General features: G+C 43.1%; 1 protein-coding gene across 4 annotated transcripts in view; it reads right to left on the bottom strand.

The window, feature by feature from the left end:
- Positions 1 to 1,009: 1,009 nt before the first annotated feature.
- Positions 1,010 to 23,588, bottom strand: part of LOC124013828 (1-phosphatidylinositol 4,5-bisphosphate phosphodiesterase beta-3-like) — a 105,243-nt gene continuing 82,664 nt past the window's right edge. Inside the window, exons 25-33 of one of the 4 annotated variants that reach the window (XM_046328389.1) lie at positions 23,291 to 23,326; positions 23,061 to 23,170; positions 22,731 to 22,840; positions 22,355 to 22,514; positions 22,127 to 22,203; positions 20,672 to 20,761; positions 9,933 to 9,990; positions 9,595 to 9,681; positions 1,010 to 2,935 (exon numbers count right to left, since the gene is read on the bottom strand). In XM_046328389.1, coding sequence (XP_046184345.1) covers positions 2,642 to 2,935; positions 9,595 to 9,681; positions 9,933 to 9,990; positions 20,672 to 20,761; positions 22,127 to 22,203; positions 22,355 to 22,514; positions 22,731 to 22,840; positions 23,061 to 23,170; positions 23,291 to 23,326 — 1,022 coding nt within the window. In that variant the 3' untranslated portion in view covers positions 1,010 to 2,641. Of the gene's footprint in view, positions 2,936 to 9,569; positions 9,682 to 9,932; positions 9,991 to 17,937; positions 20,288 to 20,671; positions 20,762 to 22,126; positions 22,204 to 22,354; positions 22,515 to 22,730; positions 22,841 to 23,060; positions 23,171 to 23,290; positions 23,327 to 23,588 lie in introns of those variants that run through there. The other 3 variants (XM_046328391.1, XR_006834934.1, XM_046328390.1) reach the window with 3 other exon arrangements.

Raw genomic sequence — 23,588 nt, forward strand, 5'->3', positions numbered from 1 at the left:
ACCTCAGAAAAGAAATTGTAGACCTCCACAAGTCTGGTTCACCCTTGGGAGCAATTTCCCAACACTTTAAGATACCACGTTCACCTGTACAAACAATAGTACAAAAGTATAAACACAATGGCACCAAGCAGCCGTCATACCGCTCAGGAAGGCGAGATTAAGGAAGGAGAGATTAACGTACTTTGGTGCGACAAGTGAAAATCAAATCCAGAACAACAGCAAAGGACCTTGTGAAGATGCTGGAGGAAACAGGTACAGAAGTACCTATGTTAATAGGCCGCTCAGCAAGGAGAAGCAACTGCTCCAAAACCGCCATAAAAAAAGGGGGACAAAGATTGTACTTTTTGGAGAAATGTCCTCTGGTCTGATGAAACAAAAATCGAACTGTTTGCCATAATGACCATCGTTGTGTTTGGAAGAAAACGGGAGAGGCTTGCAAGCCAAAGAACACCAAAATAGATGGCATCATGAGGAGGAAAAGTAGGTGGATATATTGAAGCAACATCTCAAGACATCAGTTAAAGCTTGGTCGCAAATGGGTCTTCCAAATGGACAATGACCCAAAGCATTCTTTCAAAGTTGTGGCAAAATAGCTTAAGGACACCAAAGTCAAGGTATTGGAGTGGCCATCACAAAGCCCTGACCTCAATCCTATAGAAAATTTGTGGGCAGAACTGAAAAAGCATGTGCGAGCAAGGAGGCCAAAAACCTGACTCAGTTACACCAACTCTGTTAGGGGGAATGGGCCAAAATTCACCCAACTTATTCTTGGGAAGCTTGTGGAAGGCTACCTGAAATGTTTAACCCAAGTTAAACAATTTAAAGGCAATTTACATTTACATTTAAGTCATTTAGCAGACGCTCTTATCGAGAGCAATGCTACCAAATACTAATTGAGTGTATGTAAACTTCTAACCCACTGGGAATGTGATGTAAGAAATAAAAGCTGAAATAAATCATTCTCTCTACTATTATTCTGACATTTCACATTCTTAAAACAAAGTGGTGATTATCACTGACATAAAACAGGGAATGTTTACTTGGATTAAATGTCAGGAATATTGAAAAACTGAGTTTAAATGTATTTGGCTAAGGTGTATGTAAACTTCCGACTTCAACTGTATATGGCTCTGCCTCTGGCTACCTAATAGCTAAGGTGACACTATAAACTATTTAAGAAATGGTTGTCATGACTTCTTTGAATAAAAGGTTTTAAAACTAATAAAACCGTGTGATAAAAGAGCAATAACAAAATGTTTCAAAACTTTAAATTCAGCTTTTAAAAACATATTCTCGTAAGGAAAAGCGAGACACAGAGACAGGTTAAAGCTGTTGTTCTGTGTGTTAAACACATACTATGGTGGGTTTCCTAAAATCACCATCTTTAGCACTAAGTACATGTGCTGATCAAAAAAATAAATAAATGTAAGTCCAAACTAATGCTCCGGTGTACATAAATACATATAAATTGGGATTCATGTTCCCTGATTCGAAACCACATCAGTGTAAAAATAAAACAACTTTTGGGGTCCTAAATGTACATTTACATTTGAGTAATTTATCAGACGCTCTTATCCAGAGCGACTTACTGGAGCAATTAGGGTTAAGTACCTTGCTCAAGGGCACATCAACACATTTTTCACCTTAATTAGCTCAGGGATTCGAACCAGTAACCTTTCAGTTACTGGCCCAATGGTCTTAACCACTAGAGGTACCCTGACACCATGGTACTTGGAACTTACATTTTTTTTGACGTGTGTGAGGTCTTCTCCCTGCTAGCAATGGTGTGATCCATTCAATCAACAATGTGTATGAAAACGTTCAAACTTTTAAATAGACCCTCACAACCAAAAGGGAGGGGGAAGGGGTACGATGATTGCTAAAATAACACAGCAAATTAACCCCCCCACCCAAAAAAGAATCTCTGCATTTGCTCAACTGACTAAATTAAATAGATCATCCATCACAAAAAAATATAAAAACAAATTAAAGAGTAAAAAAGTGGTAAAATAATGTTGATGAATATACACAGAGGCATATTATAATATTATATACCAAGACAGACAGGCAGCAAGTACCAGTGGGGGAGGATTGGTGAGAAGAGGAAGGTTTTTCTATTCCAGAGGAGAGAAAGGTCTTTCTATTTCAGAGCAAATCAGCATCGCTCCTCCCAAAAATCTAAATTGTTCACTACCACGATCACTTCTCCTCCTCTTCTCCATTCATCCCTCCTTTCTCCCCAAAGACACATTTAGTCAGTAGTACAGGTCATGTAAAACAACAACATTACATGACACAGATTAATAATAATAATATATCCACCGAATATTCTTAACAACTGTCCACATACAGAATATTTCTGCGTCCCAATGTACCCTATTCTCAATAGGGCTCTGGTCAAAACTAATGTACTAAATAGGGGAAAGGGTGCCATTTGGGACGCAGCCCAACATGTGAAAACACACACAGGGCATTTTCCTGGGAAGTTCAAAATCAACCAAAAACTTTTGGTAACCTCATCTATCTCTCTATCTAAAACCCTGGTGAGAAGAAAAAAAATATATATATTTTTAATGAAAACATTAACAAAAAAACTAACTGAAGCTCAGGACCATTAGGTTTACATAAATGTACATATGGCTTACATATCTGCTTCTGATAGGACAGGGGTAGAGGAAGAGGATGAGTCCACCAATGAGGCAATGCTATTGTCCAGACTCCTGTTCCAGGTGCTCCTATTGGGTGTTAAGGGAAAAGTGGGTGTGGAGCAGTTGGAGGGCGGACCCGAGCTGGAGCTAGGGCTGTGATTGGATAAGGAGAAGAGAGCGTCGCTACGGAGACCTTTGGACTCGAGTTCTGCCTGCAGGTATTGGCAGATCTCCTCTGGTAGACGTTGTAACTCCGCCTCCAAGTCTCGCTCCAATCGGGCCTGCAGCTGGAAATCACAAAATGGAACATACACCAAATTGAAACTGCATTCAGAATACTACAAAAATATCCCCCGTGTATAACGTAAAATACCAAATAATGCATGTAGAGCAGAATTAGGCCTTTTGGTAGTGATTCCCAAATCTTCCATAACAAAGCCATCACCTACAGAAACATTAACCTGGAGAAGAGCCCCCTAAGCAAGCTGGTCCTGGGGCGCTGTTCACAAACACAATTAGAACCAACCAAATCATGAGAAAACAAAAAGAGAATTACTTGTAAAATAATTTACAGTGCTATTTGGCCCTAAACAGAGAGTACACAGTGGCAGAATACCTGACCACTGTGACTGACCCAAAACGAAATAAATATTTGACTATGTACAGGCTCAGTGAGCACAGCCTTGCTTTTGAGAAAGGCCGACGAAGGAAGACCTGGCTCTCAAGAGAAGACAGGCTATGTGCACACTGGCCACAAAATGAGGTGGAAACTGAGCTGCACTTCCTAAACTCTTGCAAAATGTATGACCATATTAGAGACACATATTTCCCTCGGATTACACAGACCCACAAAGAATTTGAAAACAAATCCAACTTTGATAAACCACCACATCTATTCAAATCAAATCAAATTTTATTGGTCACATACACATGGTTAACAGATGTTAATGCGAGTGTAGCAAAATGCTTGTGCTTCTAGTTCCGACAGTGCAGTAATATCTAACAAGTAATCTAACAATTTCACAACAACTACATTATACACACAAGTGTAAAGGGATGAATATGTACATATAAATATATGGATGAGCGATGGCCGTGCAGCATAGGCAAGATGCAATAGATGGTATAGAGTACAGTATATACATATGAGATTAGTAATGCAGTGTATGTAAACACAATATATAGTGGTATTGTTTAAAGTGGCTAGAGATACATTTATTACATCTAATTATTACATTTATAACATCTAATTATTACTTATTAAAGTGGCTAGAGATTTGAGTCTGTATGTTGGCAGCAGCCACTCAAAGTTAATAATGGCTGTTTAACAGTCTGATGGCCTTGAGATTGAAGCTGTTTTTCAGCCTCTCGGTCCCATCTTTGATGCATCTGTACTGACCTTACCTTCTGGATGATAGCGGGGTGAACAGGCAGTGGCTCGGGTGGTTGTTGTCCTTGATGATCTTTTTGGCCTTCCTGTGACATCGGGTGATGTAGATGTCCTGGAGGGCAGGTAGTTTTCCCCCGGTGATGTTTAACATTTTAACATTTAAGTCATTTAGCAGACGCTCTTATCCAGAGCGACTTACAAATTGGTGCATTCACCTTATGACATCCAGTGGAACAACCACTTTACAATAGTGCATCTAAATATTTTAAGGGGGGAGGGGGTGAGAAGGATTACTTTATCCTATCCTAGGTATTCCTTAAAGAGGTGGGGTTTCAGGTGTCTCCGGAAGGTGGTGATTGACTCCGCTGTCCTGGTGTCGTGAGGGAGTTTGTTCCACCATTGGGGAGCCAGAGCAGCGAACAGTTTTGACTGAGCTGAGCGGGAACTGTACTTTCTCAGTGGTAGGGAGGCGAGCAGGCCAGAGGTGGATGAACGCAGTGCCCTTATTTGGGTGTAGGGCCTGATCAGAGCCTGGAGGTACTGAGGTGCCGTTCCCCTCACAGCTCCGTAGGCAAGCACCATGGTCTTGTAGCGGATGCGAGCTTCAACTGGAAGCCAGTGGAGAGAGCGGAGGAGCGGGGTGACGTGAGAGAACTTGGGAAGGTTGAACACTAGACGGGCTGCGGCGTTCTGGATGAGTTGTAGGGGTTTAATGGCACAGGCAGGGAGCCCAGCCAACAGCGAGTTGCAGTAATCCAGACGGGAGATGACAAGTGCCTGGATTAGGACCTGCGCCGCTTCCTGTGTGAGGCAGGGTCGTACTCTGCGGATGTTGTAGAGCATGAACCTACAGGAACGGGCCACCGCCTTGATGTTAGTTGAGAACGACAGTTTGTTGTCCAGGATCACGCCAAGGTTCTTAGCGCTCTGGGAATGATGTGTTGTGCAGACAGCACTACCCTCTGGAGAGCCTTACGGTTGAGGGCGGAGCAGTTGCCGTACCAGGCAGTGATACAGACTGACAGGATGCTCTCAATTGTGCACCTGTAAAAGTTTGTGAGTGTTTTCGGCGACAAGCTAAATTTCTTCAGGTTCTTCACCATGCCGTCTGTGTGGGTGGACCATTTCAGTTTGTCCGTGATGTGTACGCCGAGGAACTTAAAACTTTCCACCTTCTCCACTTCTCCACTACTGTCCCGTCGATGTGGATAGGGGGGTGCTCCCTCTGCTGTTTCCTGAAGTACACGATCAACTCCTTTGTTTTGTTGATGTTGAGTGTGAGGTTATTTTCCTGACACCACACTCCATGGGCCCTCACCTCCTCCCTGTAGGCCGTCTCATCAATGTTGGTAATCAAGCTTACCACTCTAGTGTCGTCTGCAAACTTGATGATTGAGTTGGAGGCGTGCTTGACCACGCAGCCATGGGTGAACAGGGAGTACAGGAGAGAGCTGAGAATGCACCCTTGTGCACTCAAATACTTATGTCATGCAATGAAATGCAAATTAATTACTTGAAAATCCTACAATGTGATTTTCTGGATTTTTGTTTTGGATTCCGTCTCTCACAGTTGAAGGGTACCTATGATAAAATGTACAAACCTCTACATGCTTTGTAAGTAGGAAAACCTGCAAAATCGGCAGTGTATCAAATACTTGTTCTCCCCACTGTGGCTATTCCTCTTGTCCAGATGGGTTAGGGCAGTGTGCAGTATGATTGCGATTGTGGCATCTGTAGACCTTTTGGGGCGGTAAGCAAATTGAAGTAGGTCTAGGGTATCAGGTAGGGTGGAGGTGATATGATCCTTGACTAGTCTCTCAAAGCATTTCATGATGATAGTCGTTTAGCTCAGTTACCTTAGCTTTCTTGGGAACAGGAGCAATGATGCCCCTATTGAAGCATGTGCGCACAGCAGACTGGGATAGGGATTGATTGAATACGTCTCTAAACACACCAGCCAGCTGGTCTGCGCATGCTCGGAGGACGCGGCTAGGGATGCCGTCTGGGCTGGCAGCCTTGCGAGGGTTAACACATTTAAATGTTTTACTCACATTGGCCACGGTGAAGGAGGGCCCACAGGTTTTGGTAGCGGGCCATGTCAGTGGCACTGTATTGTCCTCAAAGCGAGCAAAAAAGGTTGTTTAATTTGTCTGGGAGAAAGACGCCGGTGTCCGCGACGGGGCTGTTTTGCTAAATGACTTAAATGTAAATGTAATCCGTGATTGACTGTAGACCCTGTCATATATGTCTCGGGTTTGAGCCGTTGAATTGCGACCCTACTTTGCCTCCATACTGACACTTAGCTTGTTTGATTACCTTTGGAATAGCTACACTGTTTGTATTCGGTCATGTTTCCGGTCGCCTGGCTGTCAGTCTTGTGTGAATGCTGCCATCAATCCTTGGTTTCTGGTTAGGGAAGGTTTTAATAGTCACCATGGGTACAACATCACCGATGCACTTGCTAATAAACTCGCTCACCAGTCCACGTGATGGAAGCAATCTTGAAGCGTGGAATCTGATTGGTCGGACCAGCGTTGAACATACCCGAGTACGGGCTTTCCTGTTTTAGTTGATGTCTATAGGCTGGGAGCAACAAAATGGAGTCCTGGTCAGATTTGCCGAAAGTAGGGTGGGGCAGGGTTTTGTATGCGTCGTGGAAGTTAGAGTAGCAATGATCCAGAATGCTGTCAGCTCGAGTCGCGCATTCCATATGCTGATAAAATTTAGGGAGCCTTGTTTTCCGATTAGTTTTGTTAAAATCCCTAGCTACAATGAATGCAGCCTCAGGATATATGATTTCAAGTTTACATAGAGTCCAGTGAAGTTCTGTCAGGGCCGTCGGGGTGTCTGCTTGAGGGGGAATTGCACGGCTGTGACTATAATCGAAGAGAATGCTTTTGGTAGATAATTCGGTCGGCATTTGATTGTATGGAATTCTAGGTCAGGTGAACAAAAGGATTTAAGCTCCTGCATGTTGTTATGATTACACCACAAGTCGTTGGTCATAAGGCATACACCCCAGCCCTTCTTACCAGACAGATGTTTGTTTCTGTCGGTGCGATGCGTGAAGAAACCGGGTGGCTATGCAGACTCTGATAACATATCCTGAGTGAGCCATGTTTCCGTGAAACAAAGAATGTTACAATCTCTAATGTCTCTCTGGAAGGCAACCCTTGCTCGAATTTCGTCTACCCTGTTGTCAAGAGACTGGACATTGGCGAGTAGTATACTCGGGAGCGGTGAGTAATGTTCCCGTCTACGAAGCATGACCAGTAGACCACTCAGTCTGCGGCACCTTTTGGGTCGCCTACTGGGATCAGATCCATTGTCCTGGTTGGTGGTCCGAACAGAGGATCCACTTCGGGAAAGCCGTATTCCTTGGCTGTATGTAATAAGACTTATGATTTCCTGGGGTAACAACGTAAGAAATAATACATAAAAAAACAAAATACTGCATAGTTTCCTAAGAACACGAAGCGAGGCGAACATCTCTGTCGGCGCCATCTTACTGGGTGAAATACCACTGTGTTCACTCACAGCAACAAGATTTGTGACCTGCTGCCACAAGAAAAGGCCAACCAGTGTCGAACAAACACCATTGTAAAAACATCATACAGTTGAAGTCGGAGCTTTACACACACCTTTGCCAAATACATTTAAAGTAATGTTTTCACATTTCCTGACATTTAATCCTAGTAAAAATCCCCTGTCTTAGGTCAGTTAGCATCACTACTTTATTTGAAGAATGTCAAATGTCAGAATAATAGTATGATTTATTTCATCACATTCCCAGTGGGTCAGAAGTTTACATACACTCAATTAGTATTTCGTAGCATTGCCTTTAAATTGTTTAACTTTTGGGTCAATCGTTTCAGGAAGCCTTCCAAAAGCTTCCCACAATAAGTTGCGTGAATTTTGGCCCATTCCTCCAGACAGAGCTGGTGTAACTGAGTCAGGTTTCTAGGCCTCCTTGCTCGCACACGCTTTTTCAGTTCTGCTCACACATTTTCTATGGGATTGAGGTCAGGGCTTTGTGATGGCCACTCCAATACCTTGACTTTGTTGTCCTTAAGCCATTTTGCCACAAATTTGGAATCATTGTCCATTTGGAAGATCCATTGGGACCAAGCTTCAACTTCCTAACTGATGTCTTGAGATGTTGCTTCAATATATCCACCTACTTTTCCTCCTCATGATGCCATCCATTTGTGAAGTGCACCAGTCCCTCCTGCAGCAAAGCACCCCCACAACATGATGCTGCCACCCCCGTGCTTCACAATTGGGATGGTGTTCTTCGGCTTGTAAGCCTCCCTCTTTTTTTTATTTCTGTTTCATCAGACCAGAGGACATTTCTCCAAAAAGTGCGATCTTTGTCCCCATGTGCAGTTGCAAACCGTAGTCTGTCTTTTTTATGGCGGTTTTGGAGCAGTGGCTTCTTCCTTGCTGAGTGGCCATTTAGGTTATGTGGATATAGGACTCATTTTACAGTGGATATAGATACTTTTGTACCTGTTTCCTCCAGCATCTTCACAAGGTCCTTTCCGTTGTTCTGGGATTGAGTTGCACTTTTCGCACCAAAGTATGTTCATCTCTAGGAGACAGAACGCGTCTCCTTCCTGAGTGGTTTGACGGCTGCGTGGTCCCATGGTGTTTATACTTGCGTACTAGTGTTTGTACAGATGAACGTGGTACCTTCAGGCATTTGGAAATAGCCCCCAAGGATGAACCAGACTTTTGGAGGTCTACCAATTTTGGCTGATTTCTTCGGATGATGTCAAGCAAAGAGGCACTGAGTTTGAAGGTAGGCCTTGAAATACATACACAGGTATACCTCCAATTGACTCAAATGATGTCAATTCGCCAATCAGAAGCTTCTAAAGCCATGACATCATTTTCTGGAATTTTCCAAGCTGTTTAAAGGCACAGCCAAATTAGTGTATGTAAACTTCTGACCCACTGAAATTGTGACACAGTGAAATATAAGTGAAATAATCTGTCTGTAAACAATTGTTGGAAAAATTACTTGTGTCATGCACAAAGTAGATGTCCTAAACGACTTGGTCAAAACTATAGTTTGTTAACAAGAAATTTGTGGAGTGGTTGAAAAATGAGTTTTAATGACTCCAATGTAAGTGTATGTAAACTTCCAACTTCAACTGCATATTTATTTATTTGACCTTTTGTACTTTATTTGCACATAATTACAACACATCCATAATATGACTTTTGAAATGTCCTTATTATTTTGGAATTCTTGTGAGTGTAATGTTTAATGTTCATTTTAAATTGTTTATTTAACTTTTGTTTATTATCTATTTAACTTGCTTTGGCAATGTAAACATGTTTCCCATGCCAATAAAGCTCCTTAAATTGAAGTTGAATTGTGAGAGAGAGAGGGATAAGGTGAGATAGAGGAAGAGAGAAAGAGAGTGAAAAAATATACTCTAATTGATTAGATGAAGGATTAATTCAACTTTAACAGCCATGCCAATAAAGCATATTTGAAGGTACAGTATGTGTGTCTGTCTCACCAGTGTCTGTGTGTGTGCGTCTCACCAATGGTTGCTCCTCCTCTATGTGTCGTTGGGCTTCTCTCTGACCAATTACCAACTTCTCCTGACGCCTTGACTGGGCCTCATCCAACTAGGCAAGGTGAGGAGACAGAGAGAATGGAAAGAAAGCAGGAGGAAGGGGAAGGGAGAGAGGAAGAGGGAGAGAGAGAGGGAGAGAAAGAAAAGAGAGAAGAGGGAAAGAGAGGAGGGAGAAAACAAAGAGCAAAAGGGAGTTATTGACATCACAATGTCTGACAGAGATGTATTCCGCCATAAGCATGAAAGGGATGTACTCAAGAGTGAGGCGATAAGTATGTGTGTGTGAGGCCTGCACACACTTACCCGGCGGATTAACGTGACAGAGTCTGAGATATGCTTCCTGTTGATCTCATTCAGTTCCCTACAGAAAGAGGTAGAAAGAGAGAGAGGTGAAGAGAGACCATGAGAAACAGACACAGACACACAGACTAGTGTTGTCTCGATACCAGAATTTTGTGGTCCTTCTGTAGCTCAGTTGGTAGAGCATGGCGCTTGTAACGCCAGGGTAGTGGGTTCGATCCCCGGGACCACCCATACGTAGAATGTATGCACACATGACTGTAAGTCGCTTTGGATAAAAGCGTCTGCTAAATGGCATATATTATATTATTATATTATTATATTAATTTGATACCAATACCAGGTTTAGTATCATGGTATTTTCGATACCACTGCAAAAAAAGATTAAGCGTATTAGTGAAGTCAAAGAATAAAAGCTGGGCTGAATTTACACTATTCAGTGCATTCGGAAAGTATTCAGAACCCATGACTTTTTCCACATTTTGTTACGTTACAGCCTTATTCTATAATTGATTCAATATTTTTTTCCCCCTCATTAATCTACACACATAACCCCATAATGACAAAGCAAAAACAGACGAACAAATTGTTTCAAATGTACTACAAATAAAAACAGAAATACCTTATTTACATTCAGTACCAGTCAAAAGTTTGGATACACCTACTCATTTCAGGGTTTTTCTTTGTAGAATAATAGTGACAACATTGAAACTATGAAATAACACATATGGAATCAGGTAGTAATCATGTTAAACAAATAAAAATATATTTTACATTTGAGATTCTTCAAAGTAGCAACTCTTTTCCTTGACAACAGCTTTGCACACTCTTGGCATTTTCTCAACATGAGGTAGTCACCTGGAATTCATTTCAATTAACAGGTGTGCCTTGTTAAAAGTTAATTTGTGGAATTTCTTTCCTTCTTAATTCGTTTGCGACAATCAGTTGTGTTGTGAGGGGTGGTAAACAGAAGATAGGCCTATTTGGTAAAAGACCAAGTCCATATTATGGCAAGAACAGCTCAAATAAGCCATGAGAAATGACATTCCATCATTAATAAGACATGAAGGTCAGTCAATATCGGAAATGTCAAGAACTTTGAAAGTTTCTTCAAGTGCAGTCGCAAAAAACCCATCAAGCGCTATAATGAAACTGGCTCTCATGAGGACCGCCACAGGAAAGGAAGATCCAGAGTTACCTCTGGTGCAGAGGATAAGTTCATTAGAGTTACCAGCCTCAGAAATTGCAGCCCAAATAAATGCTTCACAGAGTACAAGTAACAGACACATCTCAACATCAACTGTTCAGAGTAGACCGTGTGAATCAGGTCTTCATGGTCAAAATAAAATGCTACTAAAGGACACCAATAAGAAGAAGAGACATGCTTGGGCCAAGAAACACGAGCAATGGACATTAGACCAGTGGAAATCTGTCCCTTGGTCTGATGACTCCAAATATGTGATTTTTGGTTCCAACCGCCGTGACTCTGTGAGATGCTGAGTAGGTGGACGGATGATCTCTGCATGTGTGGTTCCCATCGTGAAGCAAAGAGGTGGTGGTGTGATGATGATTTGCTGATGACACTGTCAGTGATTTATTTAGAATTCAAGGCACACTTAACCAGTATGGCTACCATAGCATTCTGCAGCGATAGGCTGGTTTGCGCTTAGTGGGACTATCTTTTTAAATGTTTTACAAACAGAACAATGACCCAACACACCTCCAGGCTGTGTAAGGGCTTTTTGACCAAGAAGGAGAGTGATGGGGTGCTGCATCAGATGAACCGATCTCAATCCATTTGAGATGGTTTGGCATGAGCTGGACCGCAGAGTGAAGGAAAAGCATCCAACAAGTGCTAAGCGGATGTGGGAACTCATTCAAGACTGCCTGAAAAGCATTCTAGGTGAAGCTGGTTGAGAAAATGCCAAGAGTGTGCAAAGACATCATCACTTTGAAGAATCTAAAATCTATTTAGATTTGTTTAACACTTTATTTTGGTTCCTGCATGATTTCATATGTGTTATTTCATAGTTTTGATGACTTCATTGTCTTGATTGAAGTCCAACTGTGGTATAATTCAATTGATTGGACATGATTTGGAAAGGCACACTTGTCTTTATTAGGTCATTGTCAGTGCATGTCAGAGAAAAACCAAGCCATGAGGCCAAAGGAATTGTCCGTAGAACTCTGAGATAGGATTGTGTTGTGGTACAGATCTGGGGAAGGGTACTAAAAAAAGTCTGTACCATTGAAGGTCCCCAAGACCACAGTGGCCTCCATCATTCCTAAATGGAAGAAGAGAAGGGCCTTGGTCAGGGATTCAACCAAGAATCCGATGGTCACTCTGACAGTGATCCAGAGTTCCTCTGTGGAGTTGGAAAACCTTCCAGAAAGACAACCATCTCTGTAAAACTCTACCAATCAGACCTTTATGGTAGAGTGGCCAGACGGAAGCCACTCCTCAGTAAACGGCACATGACAGCCCGCTTGGAGTTTGCCAAAAGGCACCTAAAGACTTTGGTCTGAAGAATGACAAGCGTCACATCTGGAGGAAACCTAGCACCATCCATATTGTGTTAAACAGTGTATTGTTTGTAACAGTGATAACATCAAGTAAAACGGAAATTATAAAAAAGAAATCCAAAGTATAGATATCCACTGGCGAGTGTAGAGCGTATAGAGATATTGTTATCCACGTCGGCACCAACGATGTTAGGATGAAACAGTCAGAGATCACCAAGCACAACATAACTTCTGCGTGTAAATCAGCTAGAAAGATGTGTCGGCATCGAGTAATTGTCTCTGGCCCCCTCCCAGTTAGGGGGAGCTCTACAGCAGAGTCTCACAACTCAATCGCTGGTTGAAAACTGTCCCTCCCAAAATATAGAATTTGTAGATAATTGGCCCTCTTTCTGGGACTCACCCACAAACAGGACCAAGCCTGACCTGCTGAGGAGTGACGGACTCCATCCTAGCTGGAGGGGTGCTCTCATCTTATCTACCAACATAGACAGGGCTCTAACTCCTCCAGCTCCACAATGAAATAGGGTGCTGGCCAGGCAGCAGGCTGTTAGCCAGCCTGCCAGCATAGTGGAGTCTGCCACTAGCACAGTCAGTGTAGTCAGCTCAGCTATCACCATTGAGACCGTGTCTGTGCCTCGACCTAGGTTGGGCAAAACTAAACATGGCGGTGTTCGCCTTAGCAATCTCACTAGGATAAAGACCACCTCCATGCCTGTCATTATTGAAAGAGATCATGATACCTCACATCTCAAAATAAGGCTACTTAATGTTAGATCCTTTACTTCAAAGGCAATTATAGTCAATGAACTAATCACTGATCATAATCTTGATGTGATTGGCCTGACTGAAACATGGCTTAAGCCTGATGAATTTACTGTGTTAACTGAGGCCTCACCTCCTGGCTACACTAGTGACCATATTCCCTGTGCATCCCGCAAAGGCAGGAGGTGTTGCTAACATTTACGATAGCAAATTTCAATTTATGACGTTTTTGTCTTTTGAGCTTCTCGTCATGACATCTATGCAGCCTACTCAATCACTTTTTATAGCTACTGTTTACAGGCCTCCTGGGCCATATACAGCATTCCTCACTGAGTTCTCTGAATTCCTATCGGACCTTGTAGTCATAGCAGATAATATTCTAATCTTTGGTGACTTTAATATTCACATGGAAAAGTCCACAGACCGACTCCAAAAGGCTTTCGGAGCCATCATCGACTCAGTGGGTTTTGTCCAACATGTCTTTGGACCCACTCACTGTCACAGTCATACGCTGGACCTAGTTTTGTCCCATGGAATAAATGTTGTGGATCTTAATGTTTTTCCTCATAATCATGGACTATCGGACCACCATTTTATTACGTTTGCAATTGCAACAAATAATCTGCTCAGACCCCAACCAAGGAACATCAAAAGTCGTGCAATAAATTCACAGACAACACAAAGATTCCTTGATGTCCTTCCAGATTCCCTCTGTCTACCCAAGGACGCCAGAGGCAGCATTCCCCAAGAGAGGATGACTTTCACTTTAGCAGTGATAAATTCATGAACATCTTTGAGGAAAAGATTATGATTATTAGAAAGCAAATTACGGACTCCTCTTTAAATCTGCGTATTCCTTCAAAGCTTAGTTGTCCTGAGTCTACACAACTCTGCCAGGACCTAGGATCAAGAGAGACGCTCAAGTGTTTTAGTACTATATCTCTTTACACAATGATGAAAATAATCATGGCCTCTAAACCTTCAAGCTGCATACTGGACCCTATTCCAACTAAACTACTGAAAGAGCTGCTTCCTGTGCTTGGCCCTCCTATGTTGAACATAATAAACGGCTCTCTATCCACCGGATGTGTACCAAACTCACTAAAAGTGGCAGTAATAAAGCCTCTCTTGAAAAAGCCAAACCTTGACCCAGAAAATATAAAAAAATATCGGCCTATATCGAATCTTCCATTCCTCTCAACATTTTTAGAAAAGGCTGTTGCGCAGTAACTCACTGCCTTCCTGAAGACAAACAATGTATACGAAATGCTTCAGTCTGGTTTTAGACCCCATCATAGCACTGAGACGGCACTTGTGAAGGTGGTAAATGACATTTTAATGGCATCGGACCGAGGCTCTGCATCTGTCCTCGTGCTCCTAGACCTTAGTGCTGCTTTTGATACCATCGATCACCACATTCTTTTGGAGAGATTGGAAACCCAAATTGGTCTACACGGACAAGTTCTGGCCTGGTTTAGATCTTATCTGTCGGAAACATATCAGTTTGTCTCTGTGAATGGTTTGTCCTCTGACAAATCAACTGTAAATTTCAGTGTTCCTCAAGGTTCCGTTTTAGGACCACTATTGTTTTCACTATATATTTTACCTCTTGGGGATATTATTCGAAAACACAATGTTAACTTTCACTGCTATGCGGATGACACACAGCTGTACATTTCAATAAAACATGGTGAAGCCCCAAAATTGCCCTTGCTAGAAGCATGTGTTTCAGACATAAGGAAGTGGATGGCTGCAAACTCTACACTGGCTTCCTGTCAAAGCAAGGGCTGATCAAGGTTTTACTGCTGACCTACAAAGCATTACATGGGCTTGCTCCTACCTATCTCTCTGATTTGGTCCTGCCGTACATACCTACACGTACGCTACGGTCACAAGACGCAGGCCTCCTAATTGTCCCTAGAATTTCTAAGCAAACAGCTGGAGGCAGGGCTTTCTCCAATAGAGCTCCATTTTTATGGAACGGTCTGCCTGCCTACCCATGTCAGAGATGCAAACTCGGTCTCAACCTTTAAGTCTTTACTGAAGACTCATCTCTTCAGTAAATATGATTGAGTGCAGTCTGGCCCAGGAGTGGGAAGGTGAACGGAAAGGCTCTGGAGCAACGAACCGCCCTTGCTGTCTCTGCCTGGCCGGTTCCCCTCTTTCCACTGGGATTCTCTGCCTCTAACCCTATTACAGGGGCTGAGTCACTGGCTTACTGGGGCTCTCTCATGCCGTCCCTTGAAGGGGTGCGTCACCTGAGTGGGTTGATTCACTGATGTGGTCATCCTGTCTGGGTTGGCGCCCCCCTTGGGTTGTGCCATGGCGGAGATCTTAGTGGGCTATACACTCAGTCTTGTCTCAGGATGGTAAGTTGGTGGTTGAAGATATCCCTCTAGTGGTGTGGGGGCTGTGCTTTGGCAAAGTGGGTGGGGTTATATCCTTCCCGTTTGGCCCTGTCTGGGGGTGTCCTCGGATGGGGCCACAGTGTCTCCTGACCCCTCCTGTCTCAGCCTCCAGTATTTATGCTGCAGTAGTTCATGTGTCGGGGGGCTAGGGTCAGTTTGTTATATCTGGAGTACTTCTCCTGTCCTATTCGGTGTCCTGTGTGAATCTAAGTGTGCGTTCTCTAATTCTCTCCTTCTCTCTTTCTTTCTCTCTCTCGGAGGACCTGAGACCTAGGACCATGGCCCAGGATTACCTGACATGATGACTCCTTGCTGTCCCCAGTCCACCTGGCCGTGCTGCTGCTCCAGTTTAAACTGTTCTGCCTTATTATTATTCGGTGCTGTTGCTCCAGTTTCAACTGTTCTGCCTTATTATTATTCGACCATACTGGTCATTTATGAACATTTGAAAATCTTGGCCATGTTCTGTTATAATCTCCACCCGGCACAGCCAGAAGAGGACTGGCCACCCCACATATGCTCTCTCTAATTCGCTCTTTCTTTCTCTCTCTCGGAGGACCTGAGCCCTAGGACCATGCCCCAGGACTACCTGACATGATGACTCCTTGCTGTCCCCAGTCCACCTGACCGTGCTGCTGCTCCAGTTTCAACTGTTCTGCCTTATTATTATTCGACCATGCTGGTCATTTATGAACATTTGAACATCTTGGCCATGTTCTGTTATAATCTCCACCCGGCACAGCCAGAAGAGGACTGGCCACCCCACATAGCCTGGTTCCTCTCTAGGTTTCTTCCTAGGTTTTGGCCTTTCTAGGGAGTTTGTCCTAGCCACCGTGCTTCTACACCTGCATTGCTTGCTGTTTGGGGTTTTAGGCTGGGTTTCTGTACAACACTTTGAGATATCAGCTGATGTACGAAGGGCTATATAAATACATTTGATTTGATCAACAAACTTCTTATAGCTTAGCATGCTGTCAAGATGTTATTCAGCGGCAGGGACTGGGAGACTAGTCAGGATCAAGGGAAAGATGAACGGAGCAGAGGACAGTGAGATCCTTAATAAAAACCTGCTCCAGAGCGCTCAGGACCTCAGACTGGGGCTGAAGATTCACCTTCCAACAGGACAATGACACTAAGCACACAGCCAAGACAATGCAGGAGTGGCTTCGGGAGAAGTCTCTCAATGTCCTTGAGTGACCCAGCCAGAGCCCGGACTTGAACCCGATTGAACATCTCTGGCGAGACCTGAAAATAGCTGTGCAGCGACGCTCCCTATCCAACCTGAGCTTGAGAGGATCAGCATAGAAGAATGGGAGAAAAAAAACAAATACAGGTGTGCCAAGCTTGTAGTGTCATACCCAAGAAGACTCAAGGCTGTAAAGGGTCTGAATACTGTAAATGTGATATTTCTGGTTTTTATTTGTAATACATTTGCAAACATTTATAAAAACGTGTTTTTGCTTTGTCATTATGGGGTATTGAGTGTAGATTGATGAGGGTGAAAAAAAACAATTTAATCCATTTTAGAATAAGGTTGTAACGTAACAAAATGAGGAAAGAGTCAAGGGGTCTGAATACTTTCCGAGTGCACTGTTATAGAAAAGTATGTGGACACCCCTTCAAATGAGTGGATTTTAGCCACACCCGTTATTGACAGGTGGGTAACAATCCGAGCACACAGCCATGCAATCTCCATAGAGGCTCAGCCACGAAGCTAACAGAACGGGAGCACCGAGTGCTGAAGCACATAGCGCGTAAACATCATCTGTTCTCAGTTGTAACACTCACTACCAAGTTCCAATCAGCCTCTGGAAGCAACATCAGCACAATAGCTGTTCATCGGGAGCTTCATGAAATGGGTTTCTATGACCGAGCAGCCTCACTGCCCCACACCTGCCCCAATGCATATTGCCAAATGTAAAGTTTGGTGGAGGATGAATAATGGTCTGGGGTTGTTTTTCATGGTTCGGGCTAGGCCCCTTCGTTCCAGTGAAGGGAAATCTTAACGCTACGGCATACAACGGCATTTTAGACGATTCTGTGCTTCCAACTTTGTGGCAAAAATTTGGGTAAGGCCCTTTCCTGTTTCAGCATGACAATGCCCCCGTGCACACAGCGAGGTCCATACAGAAATGGTTTGTTGAGATCGGTGTGGAAGAACTGACCTCAACCCCATCGAACACCTTTGGGATGAATTGGAATGTCAACTGCGAGCCAGGCCTAATCTCCCAACATCAGTACCCAACCTCACTCTTGTGGCTGAATGGAAGCAAGTCCCCGCAGCAATGTTCCAACATCTTGTGGAGAACCTTCCCAGTAGAGTGGAGGCTGTCATAGCAGCAAAGGGGGGATCAACTCCGTATTAATGCCCATGGTTTTGGAATGAGATGTTCAATGAGCAGGTGTCCACATACTTTTGGTCATGTAGTGTATTGTTTTTACATTGAACAATATGTTGATAACTGGTAAAATAACCAATATAATATATTTTATTCTATATTCAATTTCTTTCCAAAATATACCACCATATTAAATACCATGAGAATTTATTACATTTTCCTAATGAAAAACCATAGCTGAGATAAATTTACAATTACATTACATTAACTGTTTTAAAATGTAATTTGATACATATTTGGGTTAATTTGCTCATCTATGGCCATAATATCAGGTCACATTACATTCATTAGACCTATGATTCATTATTCATTGTACCTAAATCATTTTATATATTAAATCAATAGTTGAGTTCCAAACGACATAAAAAAACACTTTGAAGCTCATTTCTGAAGCTTCCATATTGCAATAGTCTACACACTATAGAAATCATTTCATTTCTGAAGTTTCTGTATTGCAATAGTCTACATAGCATACTACAATTCCCAGAGTGCATTGCAACTCCCAGGGTGACTACTGCTAGCAAGCCCAGACAAACTCGAAGTAACATTAGTCTAAATATACTGCTTTCATAGCTAAGTTATGAGTGCATTTCACATTACTTTTGGGTTGTAATCATATTATAATGCTCACATGAATGTCATGCTGAATATATGTTCATGTCATTGTCCCCCCCCCCAAAAAAAATCAAGTTAAGTTGCTAGCAGAATGTTACAATGCAAATATCATTTGTAAAATAGTTTTTTATGTTGTTTCGGAACTATACCTCCCTTGCACTGCACCGCTTTGTAACACCTTTTGCTTAGTTGTTTCGGAAGGATGGCCGTCATTAACTGATCTGTAAGCAAAGTATTCCCATGATGTTTATGTTAGAAAAGCCCATTTCTCTTTCCTTTCGCTTGCTTCTCAAAAGTGTCTTGCGCTGTCAGGTAACCTGGCCAGCTTACTTCTTCCCCTTTGAGAAGATTCAGACAAATGATTCAAATCAAATTGTATTATAGTCACATGCTTCGAGGAAAAATAACATGGCTATATACAGGGCGTACCAGTACCGAGTCGATGTGCAGGGGTAGCTATGTATATATAGGTAGGGATCAAGTGACTAAGCAACAGGATAGATAATAGAGAGTAGCAGCAGCGTATGTGGTGTCAGTATGTATGTGTGTGTGTGTGTGGCGTCAGTTTGCATGTGTGCGCATGTTATGTGTGTGGGGGGGAATATGTAGTGTGGGTGTGTGTGTGTCCAGCGTATGTGTGATGTATGTGCGTATGTGTGAGTCCAACGTGTGTGCATAGACTCAGTGCAGGAAAGTTAGTGCAGAAAATGGTCAATGTAGGTAGTCTGGGTATACATTAAATGAGCTATTTAGCAATTTTGTTTAGCAGTCTTATGGCTTGGGGATAGAAGCTGTTCAGGGTCCTGTTGGTTCCACACTTGATTCACTGGTACCTTTTGACATTTTGAGTAGAGAGAACAGTCTATGGCTTGGGTGGCTGGAGTCTGACAATTTTTTGGCCCTTCTTCTGACACTGCCTTGTATAGAGGTCCTGGATGGCAGGGAGCTCGGCCCCAGTGATGTACCGGGCCATTCTCACCACCCTCTGCAGCACCTTGCAGCTGCCGTACCAAGCAGTGATGCAGCCAGTCAAGATGCTCTCAATGTTGCAGCTGTATAACTTTTTGAGGATCTGAGAGTCCCATGCCAAATCTTTTCAGACTAGTAAGGAGGAAGAGGTGCTGTCGTGCCCCCTTCCCAACTGTGCGGGTGTGTGTGGACCATGTTAAGTCCTTAGTGAGTGATGTGCTCACCGAGGAACTTGAAGCTCTCGACCCGCTCCACTACAGCCCCATCGATGTGGATGGCGTGCTCGCCCTTCCGTGTCCTGTAGTCCACAATCAGCTCCTTTGTCTTGCTGACATTGAGGGATAGATTGTTGTCCTGGCACCACACTGCGATGTCTCTGACCTCCTCCCTTTAGACTGCCTTATCATCGTCGTTGATCAGTCCTACCACCTTTGTGTCTTTAGCAGACTTGATGATGGTGTTGGAGTCCTGCGTGGCCATGCAGTCATGGGTGAACAGGGAGTACAGGAGTGGACTAAGCCCAGTGTTGATGGTCAGCGTGGCAGCTGTGTTGTTGTCTACCCTCACCTCCTGGGGCCGGCCCATTAGGAAGTCCAGGATCCAGTTGCAGAGGGAGGTGTTCAGTACCAGGGTCCTGAGGCTGGTGATGAGCTTGGACGGGACTATGGTGTTGAACGCTGAACTGTAATCAATGAACAGGATTATTACATGTTCCTTTAGTCCAGTGTGGACTGCAATAGAGATTGCGTCATCTCTGGATCTGTGGGAGCGGAATGCGAATTGGAGTGGGGCCAGTGTTTCTGAGATGATGGTGTGGATGTGAGCCATGACCAGCCTTTCAAATAATTCATGGCTATAGATGTGAGTGCTAAGGGGTGACTAGACAGATTCAATCCTCTCAATCCGTATATGACGTGAGACACATTTGACAGAAGCACCAAAAGTAAAAACAATTATTCTACCGAGACATTTTTCATGTTCTAGTATCGAAAAAGTTCAGAAGTTTCGGTATAGCGTGCAACACTAACACGCACATGCACGCACGCACACACACAGAGTGACATACGACTCAGCCTTGTCTCTGTCTCTGCTCTTGGCCTCGATAATGCTGTGCTGTCTCTTCCTGTCTAGAATCTTTTGAAGCTCCTTCTTCTCTCTGTAAACAATAACAAAAACAAATAAACAATAACTTGTAACTTAGCTTTCTGGTAATGGTGTTTTGATATGAATCCATCTGCATTCGGAGTAATACAGTTGCTATAATAGCTGATGCGTGGTGAGCGTTCTGGCACAAATGGTTGCAGTGCACCACCTAAGTGATGAGCTTTACGTTGGTGGTGGACAAAGTGAGTTCCCCTTAGTATTTACAGCGCTTTGAACATCTGGGAAAGCGCTATATGAATCCAATCAATTATTATTATAAATGATCATAAAACATGATCTTACTTCTTACCAGTGCTGGGATTAGTTACTTGAAAAAGTAATACATTGCATTTAAATCAATACAAAGAACAAAAGTAAAGCGTTACTTTACAAAAGTACTTTGTGTGAAAAGGAATGACTTGTGTTACTAGTTAAATTACTTTGACTTATTGTCATGAAAAAAAATCTCAAGCCGCGCGCTCTACTAAATATAGGCTACTTACTAACTCTGGTTTTCATCAGTGGCGTTCTTCCCCGTGCTAGTCTACAATTACTTCACTATCATATGGGCTGCTTAATTAGCCACATATACTGCAAGCCAAACATCTGTACAGATCTTTTTGTTCAAAATCTTTCTCTCAGCTCGCAAGTTCTGGTTATAGACCGCACATATATGATGGACCCATAGAGATGTAAGTATATAGGGCACACTTGCAGCTAGACAAGAAAGCCCTCTATGGGCTTTCATATCACAGAAGTGATCAATGTCAAAGATCAGAGCCCTCTACATCTCTATGGACAGCATCTTTAATGACATTTCTCCAAACAGACTTTCTCCGCTCGATCATGGAAACACGCACCCAGTAGAGATATGGTTCTGAAAATAACTGTAAAAATATTACCCAATTTGAAAAAGTAATGTGTTACTTTAGTCCGCTACTCATAAAAGTAAGCTGATTACGTAACGTGTTACTTTTGTTACACTTTACCCCCAACACTGCCGCTCACATAAGAACTTAACTCTACTTATAAAGGTGTTTTTATATAAATCCATCTACACTGAACAAAAATATAAATGCAACATGCAACAATTTCAAAGATTTTACTGAGTTACAGTTCATATAAGGAAATCAGTCAATTGAAATAAATTCATTAGGCCCTAAAGTATGGATTTCACGTGACTGGGAATGCAGATATGCATCTGTTGGTCACAGATAACCTAAAAAAAGGTAGGGGCATGGATCAGAAAACCAATCATTATCTGGTGTGACCACCATTTGCCTCATGCATCACCTTCGCATAGTTTTGATCAGGCTGTTGATTGTGGCCTGTGGAATGTTGTAAAACTGTCGTTAGAAAGCATGAAACAGTATCTTACCTCTCACAGATCTCCTTAAGTTTTTTGAGCTGAGCCGTCTGACATTCCTGGGATGTCTCCTTTATTTTCTGAAATGCCTGGAACACACAGCAGGAGGGGTGAGAATCTGTATGTGTGTGCGTGTACTTCTCATAGGTTTGTGTGTGCGTGTACCTCTCGTAGGTGTGTGTGTGTGCATGTGTTCGTGTGCGCATGCGTATGTGCTTGGGTGCGTGCGTGCGTGCATACCTCTCGTAGGTGTGTGTGTTTCTTCTCTCTCTCCAGTGTGTGTTGTTGTTGCCGTAGTTTTAGGAGCTCTTGCATTTGCCACTCTCTCAGCTGCACGGTCTGTTTCTGTAACTCCATCTCCAATGCTGTCAACTGCCTCTGCACCGGCTCTGCTGGCTCACTGACACACACACATAAACAAACAAATATATATATTTTTCTACAAATATATTATTATATACATACAAACACATTAAAACACACAAATATTCCCCAATGTGTCTCCCCCCTTTCCCTTGTAAGGGGCAAGTGGTTGATTTGGAATGTCTTTCTCCTTTTCATCACCCCCTACCAACTCTTCATCACCCCCCCATCCATCCCTCCCTCGCTCTCTTACTTTTTCTTCATGCTGCTTTTGAGATGTTTCTCCATCTGACTGCGTCGTCTCTGTGTGTCAGAGCGGAGCTGGTTACAGCGACTCCTCTGCTCTTTACTCAAGGCCCACACCTTTTAATACACACACGCACGTATACACGCACAACCGTGCACAGACACACACACAACACATGTCAAATAGACGGTGTGCTGATGCAAACACAAACAGCAGTATTCGTAATGGATTTAAGCTGTCTATAAAAAATATCACTGTGGTTTATTGACAACATCTTTACAAGTTAGTATTTCAAATTTTGCAGAAAGACGGCCAAGCTGTGTGTGTGTGTCTAACCTTCTTGAGGTGTTTCTTGCGGAGCTCCTTGAGTTCTTTACATTGTTTCTTCAACAGCTTCAGATACGACTTCTGCTGTTTCAACTCTTCTGTAGATTGAGCCTGGAGATCTGAGAGAGCGAGAGAGAAAGGGAGAAATTATCTAACTGGTTTGGCCTCCCACCACATGAGGGTGATAATGAGTTCTGTGGTGTAATGTAATGTGGATGGGTGGATAGGAGATGACTTACTTGCCAGGACTGTAGCAATAAGATCCTCTTTCTGGCCTGACACATGGAGACAGGAACAGGACAGGACAGGTTGAAATGTAGATGTGATGTTTTCACTTCAGAACTCAGCAATGATACTCACATAATGGTTGTGCTCCAGGCTGACTACATTGCAGACATGCTGAGATCTGCATCTGCAATGTAGTCAGCCTGGAACGCGACCAATAGCTCTCCCAGGTTCTTGAATAGAGCATCTGGTTAAGCCTACACACGATAACTAAGAACAAATACGTGCTCCAGAGTGGCCCAGCCGTCTAAG

This window comes from Oncorhynchus gorbuscha, linkage group LG25, assembly GCF_021184085.1.
Source record: "Oncorhynchus gorbuscha isolate QuinsamMale2020 ecotype Even-year linkage group LG25, OgorEven_v1.0, whole genome shotgun sequence".
Taxonomy (NCBI): Eukaryota; Metazoa; Chordata; class Actinopteri; order Salmoniformes; family Salmonidae; genus Oncorhynchus; species Oncorhynchus gorbuscha.